Source organism: Chiroxiphia lanceolata, chromosome 6, assembly GCF_009829145.1.
Source record: "Chiroxiphia lanceolata isolate bChiLan1 chromosome 6, bChiLan1.pri, whole genome shotgun sequence".
Taxonomy (NCBI): Eukaryota; Metazoa; Chordata; class Aves; order Passeriformes; family Pipridae; genus Chiroxiphia; species Chiroxiphia lanceolata.
In genome coordinates, this window is record NC_045642.1 from 5,278,449 (window position 1) to 5,299,847 (window position 21,399).

Below are 21,399 nucleotides of genomic sequence, written 5' to 3' on the forward strand. Positions count from 1 at the left end.
CCAATAAAACTTTTATATCGGCCCAAACTGCCACCTAGTATTTTAACATCACACATTATGCAGGGAAGCTGTTTTAGAGAGCTTTAAATGCTGTATATTTGCTCCACTTCCTCACATCTCCGGTGATTCCGTAACTGCCAGGAGCAAATGGTACCCAGCTGTACAGTTGGAGACACAAACACAACATTTCCCAGGTCACTTTTAGGGAGGTAGTTCTTAAACATAAAGATGAGAAGTACTAATGTGCTCTGTCTAGTCAGAAAAAAAAGGCCATTTCTCGACCTGTGATGCACACAGGGCTTATCCGCGGCAAATGAAGCCGATTTCAGGGATGCGCTTCTAAATTAGCAGAGCTGGATCCAGCGGCACATCGGATCCCTGGCAAAGCTGGCGCTCAGCCACCTTCAGCTTCTGAATCCTTGTGTGCAAGGAATGAAAGAGCCGGTCACATCCGCCGAGTGGAATGAATTAGTTACTGACAAAAGATAACATTTTCTGCTCCCTGAATAAGAAAGCGCTGAAAACGGCTGCGTTTCTGTAACGTGAGTGCGTGTTTAAGAGTCCCCTCTGGATAATCTGCATGTAAATGAGGCAACATTAGTTGCGAGTATCTCTGGAAACTTAAACTGGCTACACATTCTGAAAGTTAAGTAAAAACAGAGCCATGGGAGAGAACCCTTAATTACCACATAGCGAGGGGACTGATTAAAACCATCGGGGCAGGGATCCTGTGTTTCATTAAATAAATACACCAAGTCGAGCTTTATTATTATTTTAGCTGATGAAGGAAAAATAAAGTCTACCTCCAAATGCATGAAATTGCCTAAATTCAAAGTCTCACTAGTAACAGACTTCGAGCAGGGCAGGATTTTTTTTCCCCCTAATGTTTGTATTTAAGTAGCTCACTATGGCTACTTGGATTAATATGAAATACTGAAGGCACAATTAACCTCTGGCATTTCAGCATTCTACATAGAGCCATTCCTTTGGATTTCACATGGCAGGGTGTAAATAATAAATTCAACATCAGAATACTATTTTAACCATTTTTTTAAGCTAAAAGCTGAGAAGAATTACAGAGCTTTTTGGTATAATGGACACCACCACCACCTCATTTATTCTCCAGCTTATAGAGCCTTTTTCTGCTTTCTCAGTGCTGCATTAAGTATTCAAAACTGATTGCCAAGAGCGTGAGCAAACAGCCTCAGTGAGGTCATTTCTGGGTAGCAATTTCACAGGGGGTTTACTTCAGTTAAAGAAAGACAGACATGAATTTGTATGTATGGAGCAAGTTTCCTCTTGCTACCATCGAACTCAATTTAGTTACGCTGCTCCAGGCAGGAGAACATCCTTCTCTGGGCTGTATTTGCAGCCTATACCTTGTTAGTTAGCATTATCTCTGTTGATGTTTCCAGAGTTTTTAAGTTAAAAAGAAGCCTCTACTCCTTTTCCATCAGTACTGACAGCCTCAAAGGGAATTCCACATCCAGCACCGGTACTGCTGGTTAATGGGATCTAGCCCCTTTGAGGAAAGGTTCAGCATAATCCCAACATTTTCACAGGAGAGAAAGTTACAAATCTTATCACTTGTTTTTACTAATCACTTGAAAAGCTCGAGTTTTGTTAAACGCTTTGTTCAAGGGCTGAACAAGTTAATACAGAGTAACTTTCAGTGTCATGCTCTACATCCCACTCTCTCTTTTCAAGTTTATAGCCTCCGAGCAAAATAAAGGAAAGATGGAAGAAAAGCTGAAACTTGCACAGTCACCAGCATTGCTATTTTAATTGGCATAAAATTCTCTTCAACTGCTTACTTACGTATTATTAGTCTTAATTTTTATAGGTGACATTCTGTTTTTTAAGGGTTACGTAAGACTAAGGCATAATCCTGTACCTGTTTTCCTGGGCAGCCAGTGTTTAAAGTCACATATTTCCAAAGAAATACTGAATGAGTTTTTGGTTTGTGAAAGCTTCACAATGCAGTAGGTAGAGAAATCAAAATATTCTCGGTTCTCCACTTGCAGAGTGACTCAATTCTCCAAGTACCTTTAGGCACCATTCATGTAAGTGGCTGTAACCTTAAAAAGGGCATCCAGTGATAACAAAGGACAACAAAACTGGATCTCCCATAACCAACAGATCCTACCTGGCCATTTTCTAAGTTTAAAATGATCAGGCAGGTTGTGCCTTCAACTCTGGGAAGGGGGACAGGAAAGAAAAGAAGAAAGAAAACAACCACTGAAACATGAGACCAGATCTCAGGCGGAGGCAAACCTCACAGACAGACTCCAAACCCTTGATTTTGATGGTGTCTGGATAGTGAAAATACTGATATTGTCACACACTGCAATAATACATCATGGCTCTAACTCAGTGGAGAGAGTCTGCAAGTGTGTAGTAATATTTGACTGCCACAAGGAAGACTTCAGGGATTTTTCTTGGGGTTTGGGGGAGTTTTTTGGTGGTTTTGCAGTGGGGTGTTTTTTCCCCTTTCTGTTTTGTTTCATTATTTTTAAACATCAGAACTAGTTTTGACTGTACCAAGGCAACTCAAGAATCCTTGTTTGTGGTAGCAAGTAGCTCAGTCCCTAGGGATGAAGTAATTTCTCTCTGGAGACTCCCTAGAGCAAAGAGATGTCTCTGTTTCATGCTCTGGTAGAATTAAAATTCTGCCTTTGAAACCTCTATTTTCCCATAGTTTTTTCACTGCACACAAAGCCACAACTTTGCTCACTGCAGTCTGTCGAGTGCAGGACTTTGGCAATACCAAGACATGTTCCCTTCCAGCAGAGTCCATCAGTGGTCAGGCTGGACCCAGTTGGTCTGGGCTCATCCCTGCCTTTGCCACAGGGTTCTCATACAAATGTGGGATCACAGGTGATGTAACACTTGTTTGAGAAGTTCTTTCCTTCCCTACTGACACCTTTAAAATGTAAATTAAAAACAGAGACACAGAGAGGGAGAAAAATCACATGTCCCAGAAGTTATCCAGCAGCTCAGAACCACAGAAGGAGTCAGAAGATGTGGGACTGCCAAACGCTTTGGAGAGGGCCTCTGGATTGCTGCCTCCTCCTCTCTGGAGCTCGGCCACTGCTTCCCTGCACCCACCTGGGCAGAATTCAACAGTTTCAACAACCAGAAAGGCCTTTCTGCACTCAAGGTGAGGCCAAGATGACAGTGGACCACATAATATGCGGGTCTGTGTTGTGTGCACATTAATTGGGCAGAATGATAATGATCAGAGAAGGCAGCAGCAGATCCTGGGGTCCATATCGCTTAATAAAGCCCTAAACAGCCTCAGCAGGTTTGTGGGTAACACTATTTTAGGCTGCCCAGTTCAAGAGGGGTGTGTGTAAGCTGCAGAGAGAGCAGCAGATGGTCTCTGCCTGAAAATGGTCAGAGACCTGCAGATCAGGGCCTTCGCGGTGAGGGTGGGAGAGCTGGGCTTGTCGTGTCTGGCTTTGAGGACACTGAAGGCCAATTTAAGAGAAACCTACAACTATTTGAAGGATAGCTACAAAAATTATGGAGTCAAATTCTTCTCAGGAGCAGCACACGGTGCACCACAAACTCTGGCTTAGGAGTCTCAGGCTGGATATTAGGAGAAACTTCTTCATTAAAAAGCAAGCAGGTTGCTCAGAGGGGCTTGTGGGATCTACATGAATGTTTCCCAGATTTAGAGATGCTAAGCCACCTCTTACCCGATCTAGTTCTGGCAGGAGCCCATACAGAGGTGGGAGATTGGACTAGGCAACCTCCAGGAGCTCATCCCAACCAGCATTTCAGTGATTCTAAGGTGACCAAGCAGCTATGCAATACAGCCAAGAGTTCCAGCTCCCAAAGTGTTCATTTATATTCCTCCTCCTACCCTTTCTTGTGTCTAATTCATAAGCTCACAGAGCTTTCACAATGAATGAATAAAAAAATACTTAAAAATTCCCAATAAAACCCAAAACTATCAAGCCTGTGCAACTTCCCTGATGTCAGGGGGATGTTCAATATAACAGAGCATGTATCTAAAAACACCCTGCAAGACAATCTACATAAAACACTTCATTCCTTTTTAAAGTGCTGCTTTTGTCTTAGCTTGTCATAAGCTGAGGAAAAGAGAGGGGCAAAGGCAGGGAAGAAGCACATAATTCCCCTCCCACAAAAATAAATCAAATATTCATTAAAGGCCTGAATATTTTCAGCAGACCCAAATACTTAAGCAATTCTTAATGCCTTCAACACCCCTGCCTGAATGTTGTTACTGATTACTTGCATTAGGAAGTTGAGGCCAAAGAATAATCTGTCCCAAAGCAGCCAATTGGGAAAGAAAATAATAATCAGCAAACAGCTGTGTGATTGCTGCACAACAGTTGTGGGAAAGGCAGTGCACCGAGGGCAGATCCGGACCCATTACATCAGTGCGGCTCAAGACAGAAGGAAAGCATTAGAGATGTGAAGTAAGCTCAGAGTGCAGTCCACAATGTGCAGGACAGGCAGCAGAATGCAGCTCATTAGCACAGCTCCATGAATGCCATAATTCAACCAAAATTAAGACTACATTGCTCTCAGCTCCTCAGTGTGCCAAGCCAGGAGTGTTTTAAGAGGAGGCACAACTTGGAGCCCAAGAGATCTCATTCTGGTTCACCTCATGCTTCTACTCACCCTTCTATCCAATTAAGGCTGCCAGTTTTATGAACTACTATATATTAACAACCACACAAAGCTGACTGTACCCTCCCAATAAAGTGAAAAATGCTGGTTGAGAACGCTCCTTAAAAGCTGAATGAACCCTTGGTCCTGTGGTTATGATTCCACTTTGCTCTGCAGGAACAGAAAATTGTGTTATTAAATAATTACAGAGCAAGTTTCTCACCAGATCATTCAATCTTTTTGAAAAGTCATCTACTGATCCTTTCCTCCATCTCAAAACTAATCTAGGTTTTAATGGTTGATCCATTTGTTCACAGTACTCAGAAAAATCTCTGCAACAAGTAGATGTGACTATAATGTAGTACGTTCTCGAACCATTAGGGCTACACAGAGGATATATAAGAAAGACATTGCCAAGGAACTCAGGAGTTTAAACACAGAATAAATTCTCTCGTAAAATAAGCACTGGGATTTGAGGGGAGAAGAGATGGAGAAGCTGGTTTATGTACCTTCCCCCCCATCCCCCCCCAAAGACTTTTAGGAAAGTGAGAACTTTTGTGTTGGTGAGATTGAACAAAGTGAAGAAGCCACTAGTCCAGGACAAAAATTTATACATGGCAACTGTGGAACACAATGAGAGTTCAATTTTCCTTGTGCAGGTATTTATATACAGCCTCCTCCTACTCCTGAAAATGAATAAATAGAGCCAATATTTCAACAGGGATCTATTTTGCTTTACTCCTTATTATAACTTAATTTGATGCTCTTAACCTGTAGATCTGAATACATAACATACATCTTAGGATTCCTGGCCTTCTGAAGTGCACAATAGATGCAGTAAGTTTTTTTAAATAACTGAAGGTCAAGCTCAGTGATTAATGGGTTCTTTAATGTGTTATGCTGATTTTGTTCCAAAATAAGCAGCTGCTTTATATGACCTGCTTAATTTCAACAGCAAAATCACAAAAAGTAGAAGAAATCACTCCCACATGAGTCTCCTAAAGCTTATGCTGTTCATCACAGAACAAGCAGAGAATAACCTGCTGTCCCTGAACAACGGAAAAGTGTCCTCAGACGAACCAGTCCTATAAAATACTATATATTTTTACAGATATTCCCATAGCAAGCTCCTCAGTAGCAGCTGAGCAAGAAGCAAGGCTAGGAGAACAGATGATTATTAATGCAGATCCATATTCAGACCCAAAAGTCAAACTAGAATGTGTCCATCAATCCCTAATTAAGATAAATCACATAAAACTCCTGTTGTCTTCTAGAAATCACTGTGGGTGACATTCAGCTGCAGCCAACCCATGCAAGCTCCATGAATATTTTAAAGAAATATTGTGTCTCTCCCTCCATAACTGGCTCAAGGGAGCTGACAACAAAAGATCTTGTACCTCCAAGCAAAATACAGATTGAAAATACAAGTGACAGTAGCTTCCCACCATTGTGGAATATCAGAAAGAGCTGTAAGCCACCCCAGATTGTTCCAATCAGCCTTACTCAATCACTCGAGCACTTCTTTGTTATGCACTCTCATCAAAGAAATACTTGGCAGTGTTCACATGGAAATCATCAGCAGCTTTTTGGATCACTTCTTTTACTGGAGAATCAGCCCAAACTTTTCAGAATGAGGATGTTTCACTAGAATGCTCTTTCAGAAATACAATGCTCTGCTGAGGATTGGGCAGGTGGCTTGGCTGAGACAATTGTCAAATGGCAAACTGTCTCCAATCAGATTGAAAGAAAATAAAAAATAAAAAAGCAGCAAGTCTTTTTGAGATATTACACAGGGAAAAGCAGCAGTTACTAGAAGGTATGGGGTCATGGAATAGACTCCTCACTCACTGATCCCAGCCCCAGGGTTAAATGCTACCCAAGTTATTTGATTTCTAAATGAGATTAATTGGTATCTCTAGTCTCCTTCTTGACAGACACATCACCACTGTATCCAGCAATATTTGGCACTGTAGCCTTCACCTTCCTCCTGTTCACAGTTCCATTCTTTCAAGCAGCTGAAAAGGGACTACATAGCCAAACAACAGCTATAGTTGGAAAATGCCTGGAGAACAAACTACCCTCTTGTATGGTCCCCTTCAGTCAGAATTAAAAACCACAGATGGGCCTAGGAGAAAAAGTTTTAAATCAGCTTTTTTTGCCACAAGAAGTTTGCTGAGGTCCTATTCTGTCCATCCTGAATGTGTCCTCAGTGTTGTTTTGTTGCTATTTTTCAGTAAAGGAGCATCTTCTCTACAAAAATGAAATTGGAAACTGATGGAGAAATTCTCCAGTCCCCCATATGTCAAGGGAGCATAAGCTGCCCAGTCAGACACTGCTCTTCAGACACACTAAGAGCTTTGCAAACTGTGCAGTTCATTACACACAGATTATTGTGCTTATCTCTCATAGACAGATAAGAAAACTTTGCTCTCCAAAGCAAATCACTCCAGTATCCCCTGTTTCAACTTAAGAAAACACATGGATAAGTGACCCTACCATCTACCCAGAGCTAAAAACTGAGGCAGCTCCACAAGCCAAACAGCTTCTGCATCCCTGTCACTTGGTGGATCATACACATATACTCTGAGATCTAGATGTTTAACTAACACACAGAATCCCTGAAAATCCTCCCTGAAAACAAAACCAAACCCCCAAAATGAGCCCAGGGAAGCGGAGGCAGGAGCTGCTCTTCTGTCTGACGTGCCCAAAGCTCTGTGGCTCCTCCACATATGCCAGGGACCCAGTTCTCTGCTGCTTTACTCTCCTTTTAGCTCAGCACAACCAATTAAGTGAGGGTTGAATCAGGCCCCCGGTATATAAATGGACCATTTGAAGTTACACACGTTACTTTACATGGAAAAAATTCCAGGTTTTAAAAAATGAGCATATAAAATATAAAAAGACATTGAAGGCACACACAAGGCAGCTTTGCTTTGCCCTGCCTGTTCAGGAGAACAGATAGCCTGTTCTCTGGCTCTCTTTTAACTGCAAACCTTATACTAGCTGTGTATATTTTGGACCCTTTCCCATCCTACCATGATTTCCTGTCTGAGTCTGCAGCCCATGGCAACAGCAGAAAATTGGGAGTGCGGGCTCTGCAGATGGTGGAAGGCCAAATGCCCTGTGCCAGCTCAGTATCTTCTGCCATAACTTCTGCATTATCTAAGGCTTGGTTGTGTGGCAAGAATTACCTTCATGCTAATAAATTATATTCATTGGAATTTGTAAGTTGTGCTCGCCTTAGGGGAGGCTCTGGCCTTCTGCAGTGAACGTGAAAAACCACAATCACACAGCCTTACACACACTATAAAAGGAAAATGATCCTCTGAACTGCTGTGGAGGTAGAGAAAATTCACACAGTTTTATCACACAATTCCAGCAGGTCACTGAGACTGTTTAAAAACAAAGGAACACAGTCCCCTCCCCAAATTTAAGGATGTGCAGCATATACAGCATGCCACAGAACAACCTAAATGAAAGCTGCATTTTCACGTCTGCAAAAAAACATGAGACCCAAGAATACACACACAGGGAAAAGGTGCCAGAAACAATTCCAGGGTTGTTTTCCATTGAGAAGTGTAGTGTTAAGCATGAATCTTCCTCAAGTGGTTTTAATAAGAGACTTTGCACCTGGCACTGCCCTGTGAGAACAGAGCTGGACGGAGTGGCAGGGGGAAGGCCACACTTTTTTGAAGGAATAATATTAATAAAAGCACACCAGTCACCCTCCTCACACTCACCAGCACAGCTACAAAACTACCTCAGTGCACACACAGATGCTTTAAATCCCCCCTGCTCCCTCCCATATAAGAGGACATCCAGGTTTTCCATGGAATGAAGGGTCATCATCAAAGCTTCTCCCACCTCAAGGTGTAAAGCTCCTAAATTTATTGCAAAGTACTAAAACAAAACTACCTCAGACAAAATATGTGGCCTCAACCCAAGTGCTTTCAGACCAGGCAACTGCTTCAGAAAGAATCCAGGTTTTTTCTGATAAGCAATAACTGATCAGTCCCCTATTAAATCTAAGGGAAATTATTCCTTTGGCTCTAGCAAGGTTAAAACTTGAAGGTAAGCAGCACTTCCCATGTGGATTCTGAGCTTCTTTCAGTAACAGCATTGACAACAATTCCAACAAATTTTCTACTTGATGATCTTATTGTCATCACCTCCAAACATCTTTTCAGTTCAAACAAAAGTGATACTCACTGAAGCCAAAATTTCCACGTATACTGACAAAACAGAGAAATCTTCATAACACTTCCTGGAAAGAAACACTTTAAAAGTCTTTACATATTGACAATAGAATTAAATGGTTTATTAAAACCAACAATAAAGATAATAATGCATCTTGGTTGCTATTGTAGTTTCTCATCTTCTTCTCTCCCCTCTAAGTTAAAGTATCCCTTGAGTGAAAATATCCAAAGGCACCTTATAAATTTGATATAACAACTTAAAAGCACCAGAAACCATGCTAAGAACATAATAAAGCTGTATCAATTCAACTCTGGAGTGATTTTTATGATCTCCAGACTAAACAAAGCTGCCAGTGCAAGCTGAGCATTAAACAGGGTGGGGGGTGGAGGGAAGATAACATATAATGAAATGTATTTCCTCTGTGGGGGTGGATATATACATATATTTCTGCTCTTTGGTTGAATGTTATCTCTTATACTATTATAACAAGCATCCATCCTTAAGTGTTTTGGTTAGATCTGTGGTGTTATCTCAGGAAATTGCACAAAAATTTGGAAAGAAATAAAAAGGAACCTCACAGCCTTTTAAGGACAAGTTTAGGGCATTCACCAGTCCATTAATCATGGAGTTATTGTATCATTTAGGTTGGAAAAGTCCTCCAAGATCAGAGTCCAACACTGCCAAGTCCACCATTTCTCATTACTCCTGTCACTGATTCTTCCCAAATTCAGCCCACAATAAAACACTCCAAAAAGACACCTCTGACATCAACACTCTGACTGATGGTACACAGAGGGTGCTCTCTACCTGCTACAAAAACACCACACCTGCTCCCATCCCTGTTCCTCCAGCCCCAGCAGCATCCCAGTAACATTTCCTCATCCATCAGGAAAGGCCAAAACCCTATTTCAGATTAAAAAAAAAAAAAAAAAAAGGATCATCAGTGGATTATCCAAGAGGAATCAAAGATGAGTTGACTGTCTAAAAGCAACTCAAAAATCAAGTTTGTGTTTTCATCTACGAGTTTTGACACACATGGAGCACTGAGTAGCTGTTTAAACAAAACATGCAAACAAGAAACTGACTGCTACTAAATTCTACTAAAACATCAAAAATACAACCAGTTTGAAGAAAATATGAGGCAAAACTGGCCTGATTCCCTGCTTTAGCTGTTTGCCAACACTCAACTCTTGCCCTTCATCTGAAACAGTCGTGTGCTTTATTCACAAACAATAAAATGTAAATATTAGAAGAAACTCTATTCACTGTCAGCTTGAAACTAATCAGGAGAAAAACCAGAGCTATACAGGATCAAGAAAATAATAGATAATTACGCCTCTGCATGTTTATTTTTTTAATGTATAAATCCCAGTGTAAACACACAGTCATATTCCCTTCTTTATTCTCCAGGACCCAGGCAACAGGCTGCAGATTGGGATAGAAATTCAAGGAACAGAATTACCCAACATGGACTGTAATGTTATAAACACTAAAGACTGGGATGAGCAGATTATGTCTTTTGTAGTGTTCCTTTCCTCTCATCCCTGAAAAATCATAAACAACATTTACTTTGATCTTTCACAGTCCCACAGAAAATTTATCAGTTGTTATAAATTTACATCCACAAACTGAAAAGCTGGTCTGAAATGTTTATTTGGCTTCAGTTCTTTGTCTCTATCCCGTGATTATACCACAAATACTCCTAATCATCTCAAGCATTTTAGTGTCACTACACAAAAACTACAGAAATTGCTTAAGTACATTTTCCACTGTTTTCCTCTTTTTTGCTTCTTCATTTTTGGACAGGGAGAGCCAAATGCAGCCCCTGACAGGCCTCTCTGGCACTGCAGGAGCTGTTAGTTTGCTCAATTCGGATGAGAAGCAAGTTAAGTAGCCCTGTGAACATCACACAGGTTTTAAGAAAGAAATGGTCCATGTGTAGTAACTAAACAATCAGAACAAGATGGACAAGTGCTCGGTGCACAACTGACCTATGAGTGTCTGGGTCAAACCCACACAAAGAACACCAAACACTTTTTGCTTGGTCCACAGAAAGGAGGGAAGCGCATTGACAGCAATCCCTGTGACCTGATTTAAAGATGCTCCCAAGGTTATGGCCCAAAGTCTCAGCTCTGCTAAACACCCTTTTCAAGGAAATGTTTCATGTTAAGGTCACAGCAAAGACCAATCCCAACAACTCCTCCACAAACAGCATCGGTTTGACTAGAGTTAATAAAATCACATCATTAAGTAACAGGTCTGGAGCAAATGAGGAGAAGTTTACAATTCTGAGGCTCTTTCATCTGCAAGTAACACATAACAAGGAGGTTTTAACAGACAAGGATTTTACAGCTCAGAATTCCATTTAACTTGAATTAAAACGACTGATCCCCTGTGTCCACTCCTGAAGACAGTACAGTCACAGCATTCCTTTTCCTCAGAAGTTACTTCCACACTATTAATTCCACCCCATGTATCCCAGGCTCACAAAAGTGCAGCCACCACCCTTGCAGGGTGCAGGCAGACACTTTAATTACAGGTTGACAAACCACCTCAGCCATGCCCTGCCCATCACTGGTCTCTCCTTGCTCCCCTTGCCAAGCTCTCCAAGTCACCCTCTGCTCCCAAACATTTCCTGAAGACCAGGGTGAGCTCCCAGATCCAGCCCAGCCTGTGAGCAGAGTCAGAGGGCAAGTCTGGATGTGTTGGGGTCAAAGGACCAAACCTTTCAGCATTTGGTGGATCTTTTCTTCTTTTTATTATTGCTTTCTTGGCACAAGTCCTGCAACTCCACTTAAAAGGTTCTCTTCACTCAAATGCTTGAAAGGTTGGAGCAGATGAACCTTCCAACCTGGTATTCTGTGATAAATCCACAACCTGGAATCCTTAAATAGACTTAGATGCTCTCAAGGTCCACCACATATTATTAAATCTATCTCCTCTTCTGTAAGGAAAAGAATCAAGAGTTCTGTTGAAGTACTTTGGCCCCAATTTGTAAATTAAGAAAGCATGAACCCATCATTGTGCTAGATTTACTGTTGCCTCAGGCTTCCTTGGATTTAACCAAATGTCATGTTGGGCACTTAGGTTCAAAATAGCATGTAAATTAATCCCATTAAAACAAGAAAATAATCAGAAATGATTGTGTTCATTCTTTTGTTTGTCAGCCTAAATTCCCATTGCTCAACAAGAGCAAACGGACATTTTCTCCTGCACTGGTGGAGCAGAACTTAGTCAGGGAGAGAGGTTTTCTTTAATGTCCAGTCTTAAAACTGCAAAGTCCTGCACCATAAACAATGGAAAAATGTTTATAAATATATACATTTTACATATATATTGACTTGAAAAGCTTAGCACTGACCAAATGCAAAACAAGAACTAAAATGTAAACAAATAATTATTTCTCTCGTTTCCAAACATTCAGAAGATAAAGACAGTGAGGGATTTGCTGGGCACTGTTGGGTATCCAGTGGGTTTATTGTGCTTAGAAGCCTCTGTTTCTCCTCATTTGAATTCCACTGGCACAATGGGCAAATTGCTCAAGAAAAAGTAAAATGTATTGGTCTTTAAGAAAGTACAACTTCGTGAAGATTACAGGATTAATGTTACCTTTGGACTTATTTTTCCATTTTCTTGCATTGCTGCAAAATTATTTCTTTTTAAAAACCTACTTCTAGTTCAACACTAAGATTTTTGGTATAAGCTCCCAAGTGCACTTCGGAGCTTCAGTTCTTTCTGAAGTTAATTAAGTGTTGAGTCCTAAGCCCAACTCTGCAACTTGGTAATTGTGTATTAAGTGAATTTTATAGTCCATTGTAAAGAAGTATTTCCAGGACTTTACTTATGTTTCCTGCAGAGGATTTTATAAACTTCAGTGCTTCCTTTGAGTTGTTGCAAACCATTACAACACCAAGCATGGGAGAGGGACAGAAAAAACACAACAGATTAAAAAAAAAGCTTGAAGTGGACCATTAACTGGAGGAATTGAATCATACCAGGTACATCAGCACAAACCAGTATTACAACACGAAAACATTAATACCCAAACAAGATTTTTCAGAGTAAAAAGATCATCATTTCACCCCACTATCAAAACAATTTATTCAAAATTCACCACTACCCTGTGTTACTGGTGCACTGAATTTTGGAATAGCCCCAAATTAGGCAGGATTAAGATGTCAAAAGAGTCAAAATATATATGATATCCATGCTCTGGGTGAGTGCTGATCTCAAGGAAGAGGAGGCAGTGTGGAAAGCTAGAGATCAGTTAGGGAAGTTCATTGACAACCATCAGCTCTCCCCAGATGAGTTTAGATTTCAAATCATATTTTATTATTAAGAATATGAACACCCAGAGCTCATTCCTCATTTTCTGCTGACACACACACACTAAACAACATGCAAGAGCATCCGAAATATCCAATCACTGCTAAAGTTTGAGCTAAAGCAGCATCATTTTTCATCTGAAAAATAAATAAATCAATGAGTCAAACACCAAAACTGTTATAACTTAGGGGTTTACACACCAAGGATAAAATCCTGTGCTGGCCCCAACAGAATTCACTCGGTTCAAACCCTTGGCTTTGGCAGTAACAAGACACTTCAGTCTGGACACAACAGGTCACAGTTTTCTCTCCAAAAGATCCCTCTCTCACAGGCCCAGCTCCTCAGTTTCACAGGGTTAAGCTGCCACCAACCCCAATTCCCCTAAAAATCCAAATATAATCAGCATTTGGTAATTATACACCGAGGGAGTTTCAGCTCTTTAACCAACCGAATTGAAAGGACACAAATTTTATTGCCATGGAGTAATATCAGCAACGTGAAGGATAAATTTATGACAGCACCATTACTTCATTAATGAAGTTTTCCTTTACTATCACTAAAAAAAAAAAAAAAATAGACACAGAAAACTGATTATAAGGGGGGAGAAAAAATAGGCATTTTAGCCTTACTTGAGCTATACCTTAACATGAAATGCACAACTAAAATACAGACAACTGCAGAGAAGCAACTGGTGGTTTGTGTCTGTAGGAGAGGTAAGCATGTACATACATATAAGCATTAATATTTAAGCTTAAAGAATTTGTCCCTGGGGGGTTGTGGATATAAATCCAAGCTCTTGACTGTGGAGGAGTGGAAGCACACAAAGTATGTTGGGGGTCCACAGGTGAATGAAGCCATAATTTGAGTAGGATCATAGCTACAACCAGCTCATCCAACATGGAAATGTGGACAGAAGTCTATTACATTTCTGCCCAGGAATCCCAAAATTGCTTTAAGCTCCTGCTTCAGACACAGTAACAGAATGCAGAGTTATTTATTTTTTTCTTAAATAATTGGCAAGCCACCCATAGTATCATTGTCCTAGCCCTCTATTTGTCCTCAGCTTGGTTTATTGATTGCATTTACAGCTCTCTTCCCGAAAATCCACCCATCCACCCTTTCCTCAATAGTTGTGGAGCTGATAGCTTATTAAAATTGATGAGGCTCTAGATGAGGACACCAGTTTGTTCAGCTCAGATAACAAAAGGACATTCTACTTCTTGAAGTGTCATTATTTTTGCTCATGCTGGATTTCAGTACAATACCACAACTACGCTGAAATAACTTTATTACAGACCATTCTGACAACTACAAAAAGGAATTTTTAGATTGGTATAGCTTTAAAAATCCTTAATTATTTATTTTTACTAATTACCCTCAATTTTAAAACTGGCTATAGTTTTTAACCTGTATTAGTGCAATGAGAAATATAAAAGAAAATGTGCTTAGTGACACTAAATCTCAAGTCCATGTTTGATGTGTGGCAATGTTTACAGAAGAAAATTTAATTTCATTGAGTCCAACCCATTCTCTCTCACTCCAAGGAAATGTTACACGTTTCTCCCCTCAACCCCTTGCTAAGAAAAATGCCTTAAGACATAAGTAGAGCTTATTTCAGGCTCATGTTTCCACTCCTCGTCAGCTGAGCAGGCTTGTTTCTGGATTAGTTCATCCAGGGAGAACTTCAAGTGTTTGGGCCGAGAGGTACATGGACAAACAGCGTTATCAAATTAAATTCCAACCCCCACCTTATTTTTTTTTAGCAAAAACATCTGTCAACACTTGTATCTGCAGAGCACCAGGATGTGCTGATGCATTAAACAGCACAGCAGGTGTACTGGCAGTCACAGGGGTGTTTGGCCACAGTCAGATAGTTAAATACAATTTAAGTGCTCTAGTTAATAGGGCAATAATAGCAAAACGTATTTGCAGTGCTGATAGTTCAAATTCTAAAGAAACAAGCACCAAACACAAGCAGGGCAAGGAAAAAAATCGTGATTCCAAGGTAAGTTCATATTTCAACTCATCTCTCAATGAACATTTTAAATTAATAGACTAATATTCCAAACTAGCATGACTTAAAATCCCTGTGAAACTACTGGGTGCATTCTCTACTTGAGCTGCATATTACACATCTCTATGTAATTAAAAATAGAAAATAAAATGTGTTTCAGTTTACCCAAGTTTGTTATTTTTTTTTACCTTCCAGTAGCCACATTCTTCAGTAGCTGCTTATAATTTTTGCTGCCTTTCTTTCATTTTCTTTCCAGCTTGCACTGCATTATTTTTGCATCAGCCCACCTAGACTGCCTAAAAAGACTTAGCCCTTGGAGACATCAACACACCCAGAGGCTTGGCAGAACTCCTTAAGGCCACAAGCTCAGAGAACATTCCTCATTCCACAGAACTCACACTGACAGCACAAAGCATCTCATAGAAGCAGCAGAAAGTTGATTAAAGAACAGCTTCACAGAAAGGGCAAATAAATAAGTGAGCCACAGATTATTATTTATTAAAAAAAAATATTAAAATTCCCCCTTAAGCACCTAGAGTTTTAAACTTTACCCTTCACACATCAGGTGTTGATTAAAACACATTTGTTATAATACATAATATTACTCCAAAGCCTTGAGACCAGGGAGTGGACCGTGGTCTTTGATGGGAGATTAGTCACTGAAGAAACACAGGGCTAAAGCTCAGTCTCTTGAGAATTTAGGAAGATTTATGTATTTACTTACTATTTGACTCCAAAGCAGCAGGCTATCCTGATCTAATAATGAAAATGGTATTCCATAGATCATAATGCCAGAAATGTCCATTATGATAATCTCCTGCATAGGACACCGCCATGGATTTCATCCCAAGATTGCAATGCTTGACTGGAGTTAGACCTGAACCTCTTAAGTGCTTTTTATCTCTGACATCAAACTCAGGGCTATAAACAAAAACCCCAACACACACATGCCAAACGTGCAATTTATGAGTCCTCCTCTAAAATGCTCTTACTAGAAAAGAAGTAAAAGTGACAGCAAAGCAAGTTTTCCTGTTCCTTAAACAGGAATAAATCCAGCTATTTCACCACCAGATCTACTTCAGATTCAAATTAATGTAAAAAGCAAGATCACTTGAAAGCACTGCAGAGAATGATGTGAATGCTACTCATTTACAATTCCTACAGGGAGAAGAAGAAAGAAGTTATTTCAAGCTTTTTTGCATCCATATAAAACCATTTGTGGCCTTACAACTGCAAGAAAAGCCATTTAGAAGATTCACTGACTTGTGTCAGGTAAAATACTAGTGACAGACTGTCACAGGAAATCACAGGATGCCTTCATGTGCGGTTTTATTCAATTTCCAGACTTAAAAAATGCATCCAATTATTGACAGAATTGATCTGAAAGGCAGGAACAACAAAAGAGGCAACAGAAGCCAATCCTTCTGTGGCCACTGCCTGCCTGGCTTTGCACTGGAGGAGCGTTATCAGAACTGACCATTTGGTGCTTTGAATATTTATAAGCGTTTCCCTGCACAGTCACCCTTCTTTCCATTGAACACCAGCATCCATTCACTCTCTGCACTTTTACCAAGGAGATTTCTCTTAAGAAATAGATTAAAAAAAAAAAAAAGGGACTGACTCTTCCTCTCCATTTTACACACAGAACTTGCATGGCAAAAGCACTGAGAAGAGAACACCAAAAAACCGTATATTTTAGTTCACAGAAGCACAATATTTCACTCCAGCTTCCCTAAATAAGGGGAAACAACTCCTCTTTTTGGACCAGGTGACACACACTCCCAGGATAAACAAAGAATTACAAGTGTTTTGGCAGACAGGACATCCTCATACCTCTCTAGTCATCCCTGAGCTCGGAGTTAAAAATGTAGAGTCTCTGTTTGACTTTGAAAGTTACAGCTCTACCTTGAAACGGTGCCAAGAGAACATCCCAAAGGGCTCTTCACATTTATTTCACAAACATTTCGTGACACTGTCAGCGGAGGGAGGGCAGATAAAGTGCACAGGAGGGGTTTTGTGAGCACCCTTAACGACAGGAGGTCTCTTACCTTGGAATTTGAGCCAGGGGACACTCACTGCACTTATCTACTCGTGATCTGAATCGCGACATTATTGCTTGGGTATGGGATAACCTCGGGAAATCAATGCACCCAGGGAGGAGAAGGTGAGTCAGCCCTGTTTCGACACTGTTTCCTTGCTAACGCTCACCTAGGGGGTGTTGTCTCTCCTCACTTGTCTCTCGCTATGAGATTATCTTCTGAAAAGACCAAGCCACTTGGTTTTAGAGTTAAACCATTAAGGTGTTAAGCATGGAATAACCGACCATAAGGACGTGGCCAGAGAAAGTCCCGAAGCTGTGGGTGGTACACCAAACAGTTTCCTAAACTCGCAAGTTTCCCTGAATTTTCCACAGAAAAATATGGCATTCCTCAGTGTGACAGTGCAAAATAAACAGAACTGTCACAGTTAAGCCTTCCAAACTGCTCCTCGGTCTTGTAGGAAGATGCCAACATTCCTCTATCTGCTTATTTGCTTAAGTGCTCAAACCTTTGCTTTCCAAAGAAATTACAGGGGGAAGTACCTTAGCATCGTGTTATTCTCATTACTGAGGCACCGTCCTACATACTCACTTTGGCAAGCCAAGCACAAGGTCGTGTTTACTGCACAAGACAACACAACTCTCTGCTGAACTAGAAGGAAGCCCAAGCAACACGTAGTTACGAGTCTGAGCTCAGAAACTGAATTTTACTACTCCAAAGAAAAAAGATTGGATGTTGTTTTCCCTCTCTAGGCTGTATGTGGGAACGGCATCTTTAAGATGAAGCTGCAAGACACTCACTATAATAGAAATTTTGTCTAAAAGCAACAGTGGTATTTTCTGAAGAGTAGCTTCTAGAGCACATTTCATCTTACAGTTACAGAGAAAGAGGTTTACACGCCAGTTAAGAGTAAAAAATGCTCAAAACAGCGGCTGGTAGAAAGTCAGATGTTTGTCAGGACAACAGGGCTTGGTTTCCCACAGCTTCTGTGCCTTTTATAAGCTGGGACATCTCAAGAATAGAGCAGGATCATTCTTGCCTGGTAAAGCCGCCGTGCCCGCTTTGCGCACACACAAACCACGACCAAGATGCAATCCAGATGGCAAGAAAAGCCAAGGAAACCACTGAGTCCATAGAGATCAAGGATTTTACTGTAAAGCTCGCTGGTATGAAGACAACAAATCGTAAAAGCTGGGTCTTACCATTCGCGTTTTTCCCACAGATGAGATGCTCGTAAGGTTGCAACACTCCCCAAAGTTCCGCGTCGTTGTTGATAACCATCTCCAGGACTTCGGCCGAGATCTCCCCTCCACCATCCGGGCTCTGACTTGCCAAAACCCTACCCTTAATCTCTTCCACGAGGTTCTCCATGCAAGCCGTCAGGGAGATGGCCGCGTACTCGTGGATCCTCACCGAGATCCTCGTGTCCACCATCCACCTGAAAAACCTCCCCACCGAGAATGTGAGGCCACACCTGGCGGATTTCCCTTTCCTCAGCCCGTCTCCTGCGCTCATGCTGTACAGGGACAGCGCCTTGACGGTGGCCAAGACGCAGCTTTCCGACAGGGACCAGCTCTGGATGAGCTTGATGGCGCTCTGCACCTCGAACCTGGTGCATTTGGAGTGCATCACGCTGAGCCGCTGAGCCTCCCTGGAGATCCTGATCAGGACGCGCCGGAGCAGCTGCGAGAGCCTCCTGACAGCTTCCTGGGAAAAGGTCCTGCCGTGGCCATCTCCCTTCCCTTTGCGAAGGATCCTGCCGATGTCTTCATCAGTCCACGGGTATTCCTCTAGATCCGGCAGCTTAGGGCACTTGGAGAAGATATCTGCGACCTCGGGGTCCTCCGGCAGAACGGTGTTCACAGTATCCCAGCTGTTATTTCTACTGTTCATGGAGCCCGAGTAGTACCACCAGTTGCCTCTGTGCTGAGAAGAGGTGAAGGCTTGGGAGTTGGACTTGGAAGAGGAGAGACTAAGGGACCTGCAGGAATCCCCTGCCCCATAACCAGAGTCCAAAGTCAAATCCTCCAGGGTCTTCAGAGTAGAGCTGTATATCCCAGCCATAGGAAAAGACGGGTTAAAGCCAACCGGCAGCGCAGCGCGAAAGGTGAGGCTGGGGTAGAGCCCTACCGAGCCACCAGCGGCGCGGGAGGAGCGGTGGCAGAGCGGGAAGGAGTCCTCCTCGAGGGCCCGGCTACCTCCATCCCGGCGGGAGGCTGCGCTGGGGCATCTCCAGCCTCGGGAAGGGCTGCGGAGGGTCCGGCGGGGCGGGACGGGAGCGCGGCCGCGGCTCCGGCGCAACTTCCCCGGCGCGGCTCCACCGCCGCATGCAAATGAGGGTCGCGCGGAACCGCCAATCAGCGGCGGCGGAGGAGGCCGGCCGGCCAATGAGGTGATAGGTGGGCGGGGCGAGGGGAGGCCGGGACCGGGATCGGGACCGGGACCCCCGTCCCGGCCCTCGGGCTCGGAGCCTGTTCGGTTCCCGGGGCGGGGGTCACCCCTCGAACCGAGGATTATACGGGGCGGCCGCGGAGCTCCCGAATTCCTCAAAGGAGCCTTTGTGGGGTTTCCCCATCGCGGAGCCCGGCACCAAGCGCAGGACCCCGGCTCGTCCCTGCGCGGTGCGAGGGCGCTCCCGCTCGGCCGCACCGGGGAGCGGCAGCGCAGAATGCGGGGTCTGCCCGTGTCTCTGTCTCAAGTCCTTTCAGACTACAGTGATTGAACTTTAAAATTAAATATAAATAATTACTAAATTAATTTAACTTTGAAATGCACTTTTCACAGCTTCCCACAAGGCGCGACCCACCTCCCCCCCCTGCCCAAAGACCCTGCCATCTACAGCCAGCCGAGCCAGGCACGCAAAGTAAAGCAGGAGAGAGTGCACGTCCTTGAAAACGTGCATCCTTGATAATGTCGCAACTATGCCAAAATGTATAAAACTCAGAGGATTGGATTTTTATCTGTTGGTTCAAAAGGATTCCGAATTTTTCTTTCTATTCTTGCCATATGCTCACTCTTCGTAGGATGTAAGTGAAAAGATACTTGTTGAAGCCAAAAGAATCAATTCAAGATTTCTCACAAATTATATTTCCCCCCCCCCCAAAACTACAGAGTGGATCTGTAGAACTTCACACGAAAATCTACAGATCTTACACAGTCCTGTAACAAAATATATAGATCTTACACAGTCCTGTAACTTACCTATAGGTTTAAAAAAAAAAAATTGTATGTCTTTTCCATAGTAATGTCCCTTACAAGATACAGCGTCCAAGTATTATCAGCTCCAATACGTGGAGAATACCTTCCAAAACCTCCTTTTGTGTTTTTGTACTGTTCTATGTACACCACTTAGTGCCAGTAAGAAATAGATTGCAACTATTAGGTATGATTAAATACTTGAAAAATCATATTTTACTTATCCACTTCTGCTCACAGGATCAAGCAGCTCCTGTTTATACTGAAAAAGAAAGTACTTAACAGGGTGTACTAACTTTTCACTAGCTGACCCTTAAAACAGATTTTTTTAAAAAAACAAAATATCTTCTTTTATCTTTCTTAGATCAAAGTCCAACTGTAATTCATCTCTCTGCTTTTTCACAGCTTCTCCCCATGAAAGCATGAACATGGAGCAAAAGTTGTCTGATAAAACCAGACCTAATTCTCTCAATGTCATTCCAATTTATTTGGAAATCTCAACACCTCAGCACCTCATTTTGTGCTCCACAGTCAGCTCAGGAATAGATATTTTTACTACACAACTAATACCTCACTCAGGTGTTATTTTAAAGATCAAAGCTAACTCTGCTATTTTGTCATATTTTTCAGGTTTGAGCTCTACTTTTAAGAGTTTCAAACCCAGTAAAGACACCAGAGCTGAGAGTGCACGTGGTAAATAGGTCTCTGAATGCGTGACAAGGCATAATGGATTCAAACCACAGCTTTACGTCTCATGCATTCAGTTAATACATTGATTTTTAAAAATAATATTTCCTCCATATAGGCATTTAATCCTATATATTAGGTGCCACGGGCCACTGCAGGGCTCTTAAGTGTGACTTTTGTGGGGTGCCCATCTCTCCGTCCCCACATCTCTCCATTACATCCTCAAAATAAGGGTTTTTTTAAGTCTTGTTTTACAAAACTACCTGTTAATTCTTTAAAGATCATACACAGAAAACTCCT

General features: G+C 42.0%; 1 protein-coding gene across 1 annotated transcript in view; it reads right to left on the reverse strand.

Moving 5' to 3' along the window:
* ABTB2 (ankyrin repeat and BTB domain containing 2) overlaps positions 1-19,492 on the reverse strand; it is a 116,916-nt gene extending 97,424 nt beyond the window's left edge. The window contains exon 1 of the mRNA XM_032692377.1: positions 18,420-19,492. Coding sequence (XP_032548268.1) covers positions 18,420-19,281 — 862 coding nt within the window. The 5' untranslated portion in view covers positions 19,282-19,492. The remainder of the gene's footprint in view (positions 1-18,419) is intronic.
* Between the last annotated feature and the right edge of the window lie 1,907 nt (positions 19,493-21,399).